Genomic DNA, 4,932 nt, shown 5'->3' with positions numbered 1-4,932 from the left:
AATGGTTGTGCTAACCTAAGCTCAATTCAACCAATTGTGAAAGGATCAGAGATTCATGAAAGTTAAAATTAAAAGTGCAAAAAAAATCTAGCTATTAAAAAGTTTAATTCCAAGAGGTGTATATAGTTTCAAATTGTTGTTACATTCTCTCACTAAGTTATCCAAAAGTATAGTCAAAACTATTTGGTAAACTAAAACTGTAAAAAACATTGTTAATGTAGAAGAGAAATATTGGAGAACTTTCTTGTTTAGCATGAGTAATATTCCAGAGAACTGTTTGGAACTGATTTATTTAAAAAAATGTTTGGTTATTTCACTTAGGATGTTTAACAATGACGTCTAGTGTGTTGTGCAAAGAGGCAGCAGCAGTTTATAACAGGTTAAGTTTAGTTGGATTAATATTATGCACCACCTTTACAATAAACCTATATCAAGCGAGTTAAGAGTGAAGTGTTTAAAAATATATGCAGTCTTTTTTGTTAATGTTATATTAATTCTGATACAATATCTTACCACCAGTCACAAAAAAGCTTTTTTGACTTATACTGCCTTCTATTGGCACAAATTTTCACTCGACACTAGCCTTGTTACTCCCACTTATTACTGCATACTAACATGCAAATGATTATGCAGCAACCCACCACCAATACGAATACGACATTACCGCTATTGTAACTAGCACTGATTAGACGTGTTTGTCGTTCGCTGTTTAATTAACCTATCCAAACATTTTTACTTTTCTGAATTTCTTCTTCCATTAATTTATCTATGTTTTTGTTCTGTTTCTTGGAGAGTTGCAATTTATTTTATATTCTCTTGTCCTTTAATTTGGGGAGTTATGCACTCACAGTTTTGGACAGTAATGACTATGACTGCCCTTACTGCGGAAGTGGGATTTGCAACCACATCTAATGGATCTACACCATTATTCTCAGGCCAAGAAGTGACAACTCTGGTCCATTGGGAGTTGACCACTTTCATGCAACAATCAGAACACACTGATGATTATCCTAATAAGGTTTTCAGTGCCCCTTTTGGATCTGGACAGCCCCCCCACCTAGACTTGCCCAGACCTTTTTCTCCTTTGGTAGATTTGTTATTCAGGTATGTTATGTTCTATACTCATCTCCCGTTTCCTGTGTTCCACCCTTGTCCTTCTCGAATGTTCCAATCCCACCATCTTTGTCAGGTCTGGGCTCTCCAAGGGTATGTGACACCTACTGCTCCTTTCTGTGGGTATCAAACCATTGAAACCCACAGAATACCACTGTGGTATTGTGCATACTCAGAAGGACAGGCCTCTATGGTCCACCATCCCAGTAATTAGAAACTGGTAAGTGGCAAGGACTCCCATACTTCACTAGAAGAGGGAAGGAAATAATGCATTGGAGAGTCTGGAGGACTGCAGCACCAGAGACAGCGTAGTGGGTGACCACAATACCCTATACTGAAAAGCAGAGCGATCACACTGAAGGAGTGCATCACCCAAAACCTGGCAGTGTCTGGAATAGTACATCAGATCCGCTGTAGGGTGAACATTAAACACTTTCAAGGTGAATTGGTTTGGTTAGTTATGATTCAAATTGTGCATAATTAGAGAGGGTGCTAGTTACGATAGGGGTAGTGTTCCACACTTATTGGTGAAGGTTTCTGCATGTTAGTATGCAGTAATAAGTGGGAGTAACAAGGCTAGTGGTGAGTGAAAATTTGTGCCAATAGGGGGCAGTACAAGTTGGTAAAACTTTTTTTGAGAGGTTATATATCAGAAATACATTTACAGTTTAGGAATATGTTGACCTTCTATCTTTGGTATTAGAGGTAAAAGTTTGATAACTGCATGATTACATATTGCTTTTCATAATTAACATAAAAGGGTTTTTATTATTTTAACTAATACTTAATATTCTTGAGTTACAGATTTTGACTTGTTGAGCTCTCTATTGGTGAACCCTTCCCTGGCATGTGTTGGAAGTTGGCCCATTTTTGTAACACGCTTCACTAAGTTATGTCTTAAGGAAAGTTAGGCTATCTTTTCTCTTTTGGCAAGCAGAGAACTGAAGCAATTTACCCTGCAGTTGCTTTAAAGTGGTGGGCCATATCCCATGTCTATAACAAAAATATGGGGAGACTGGCAGCACCTCTTAAGTGTTACTATTTCAGTCTTAATTGCAATTATTGAAGTACATTCAGATATACCTACAGTGTTGGTTTTGGCTAACTTGGCATTGTGTTTTTTCATCTATTTCTCTTTGTAATTTTGATCGTATAGCCCCTTGTGGTTCAAGAAGCTAGACTATGTAATTGAACGTTACAGAATAGTTATTTACATGTATTTTTCACATAAATAAAAAAGTGTTAAGAATATAAAAATAATAGTGTTATTAATCTGTACCCTAATTTTGATTTGTAAATTGCTTAAATATAATTGATAGTGACTAAAATTCATTTACTAAATTAAGTTCAATCCATAATGGGTATTGTTTGTGAATTTGATGATGTAAGTAGCACCCTGACCACTACTATGTCTGTATCCAATCCAGCCTGATGAGCCCTGGTATTGGGTGAAAGGCCTTGTCAGCATTGGATATGGCAGATATAGTGTGGTATACGTATTGTTATATATAGTATTCTTTGCTTTCACTCATAACTGTTTAGAAATTGTATGTGGATGAATGCAACTGAGAATTGCATGCTCTGTTGGCACTAAAGTGGACAAAGCCTTTTATCGCAGTGAAAAAAGATTAGACTGCATGTTTATGAGAGATTAGCAGTAGTATATAGAAAATATTATTATTGTTATTCAAAACTAGATTGTTAATATGTGTATTATAAATATATAGTGTTGGTATATTGATTAATTAGATTAAGCTGTATTACATCTTACAGCCATCTAGTGTTTTCAGCAGTTTTGAGGAAGAACCAATAGGAGCAGCTTCACTTGCTCAGGTTCATAAAGCAGTGTTGAAGGATGGCAGAAAGGTTGCCGTTAAAGTTCAGCATATACCAGTAAGGGCACATTCTGTTGTTGATATGGCAACAATGGAGGTTAGTTTCATTTGGCATAAACCTGTTTTTTTAAAGTTACATAACTTATAAAATTCTGAAAAACTGTCACATGTGATTCTTATTGTTAATTCATTTAACTGATTGAAAAACAAGAGTTCAATATTAAGAAGGATGATATGTGCTTCATGTGAGCTTATACTGACCTAAAGTAAAATCTTTCACTTCTCTTATAATGTTTCTTCGTAAGTAGATCCTGTTGTTCATAAGATTTCTAGGAATTCTCAAGTGTGAACAATCTCTTTTTGTCCCACATAAGATTGTAAAAACAAACTTCCTTTTATGTATTTTTTATTTTAAATCTGTTTGATTTTCAGTTATGTTACTGAAATGCTAGCAACTTGTAATGAATGTTTGATAGATATATGTATCTAGTACTCCTAAAAAGATTTTGTAGTTGAAGGTGATGCATTATTTTCTTGTAGTGGGTAGTGATTTTGTGAGGTGGACCTATTGCAGGAATAATTTCAAACCTAAGCCTTCACTGCATCAAAGACATCTTCTTTACAGTGGTTGTGGTTGAACTATGTAGTGAGCAAGTTATTTCTGAGAATGGGAAAATCTTGTTTATATCTGTGGTAGTACCATGAGTTTTTATTTCTAGTGGTTGTACTATAAAAGTTATACACACATGTAGTTGTGAAAAGTAATAGTGATAAAATCTAATTATAAAAATATCTAACTTTGAATTTGAAAGTTCTAATGACATCAGATCTAAATTTTGTATTGGCAGAGAAAATTAAAACATGGTAAAGATAAACAGAAAAAGATATGTATTTACGATCCCCGCTTGTTTAGTGATGACATTGGACCTCAACGATCACGCTATAACAGGGCTACACTGTATCTGCTTTTCTTTTACATATTAGTTACACTTATTACTTCCCTTCAGGCAACAGACCTGTGGTATATTTGAACATTTATGTTTGTTTTTTTGTCCTATCAGATCTTTTGTAGATAGTTAAGCTTACTGTTAAATAATTTTTTCTCTCCAAGTTAGTGCCAAATCAGGGTTCAAGAAAATCACTGTTCAAACTGACCCAGTGTTGACCAAACATCGTAAAACACCTCTATTTTCACCCTATTTGACTAGTTTTTTACACATTCCCTTTCTGGCAAGTAAATTTCCTCTGAATTAATGAATTTTGCGAATGAATCATTGTTGTTACAGTAGAAATTAAAACAAAATATTTTTAGTAGGTTTTTTAATAAACAAAACAAATAAAAACATTCAAGAATATCAGCAATCATCATTTGCAATTTATTTCTTAAAAAACTGATCGAGTGTTCCATGCTTGAATGTAGCATGTCTCTGGCTGCAAACGAAATCTAGAATGCTTCATTTTTATATGGTCCACCTCCTGAGTCTCCAGCCAACAGAGGGTAGCCTCGAGGTGTTCAATGGCTTCAGATTCTTTTGGTGGTGGTGATGGAGGCTCTTCATTATCCTCTTCTTGTGGCTTGAGAACTGGTACACTAGCCTCCGTTGGTGCTATAGTTATGTTACAGATGATCCCGACATCTGTCAAGTGCTCATATGTTGGGCATTCGTCATCAGCAGAGTGCCACCGGTGTAGCTCTTCTTTGCTCCATTCGGACAGCTTCTTTGCTTCACGCACATCTTTCTCTGTGAAGCTGTACAAAACTGTCTTGTCATCATCATCTTCCGTGGTGGATTGCCGTGATGAAAAGGCTAGCCTCAGACCCTTCTCCCAGCATTTCTCTACACACGATGAGCTGACTGCTGCCCAGACCTTCCCACCTAAGTGGCAAACTTCCATCATGTTCAGGCTTTTCAGATAGGCTTCAAGCGTTGTTGAAGGATTTAGTGAAAAAAAAACGTTTGAAATGCATTTAGGAGGTTTTAGG

The 4,932-nt window shown here is 35.7% G+C and overlaps 1 protein-coding gene across 1 annotated transcript in view; it reads left to right on the top strand.

Annotated features, from left to right (window-relative positions):
• The window catches only part of LOC106457792 (uncharacterized aarF domain-containing protein kinase 1-like), a 44,284-nt gene that overhangs the window by 23,679 nt on the left and 15,673 nt on the right, over nucleotides 1–4,932 (top strand). Inside the window, exon 5 of the mRNA XM_013917240.2 lies at nucleotides 2,887–3,045. Within this exon, the coding sequence (XP_013772694.1) occupies nucleotides 2,887–3,045 (159 nt within the window). The remainder of the gene's footprint in view (nucleotides 1–2,886; nucleotides 3,046–4,932) is intronic.

The sequence above is a fragment of the Limulus polyphemus genome, unplaced genomic scaffold, assembly GCF_000517525.1.
Source record: "Limulus polyphemus unplaced genomic scaffold, Limulus_polyphemus-2.1.2 Scaffold373, whole genome shotgun sequence".
NCBI classification, from domain to species: Eukaryota; Metazoa; Arthropoda; class Merostomata; order Xiphosura; family Limulidae; genus Limulus; species Limulus polyphemus.
This window is presented reverse-complemented; position numbering and strand designations above follow the sequence as displayed.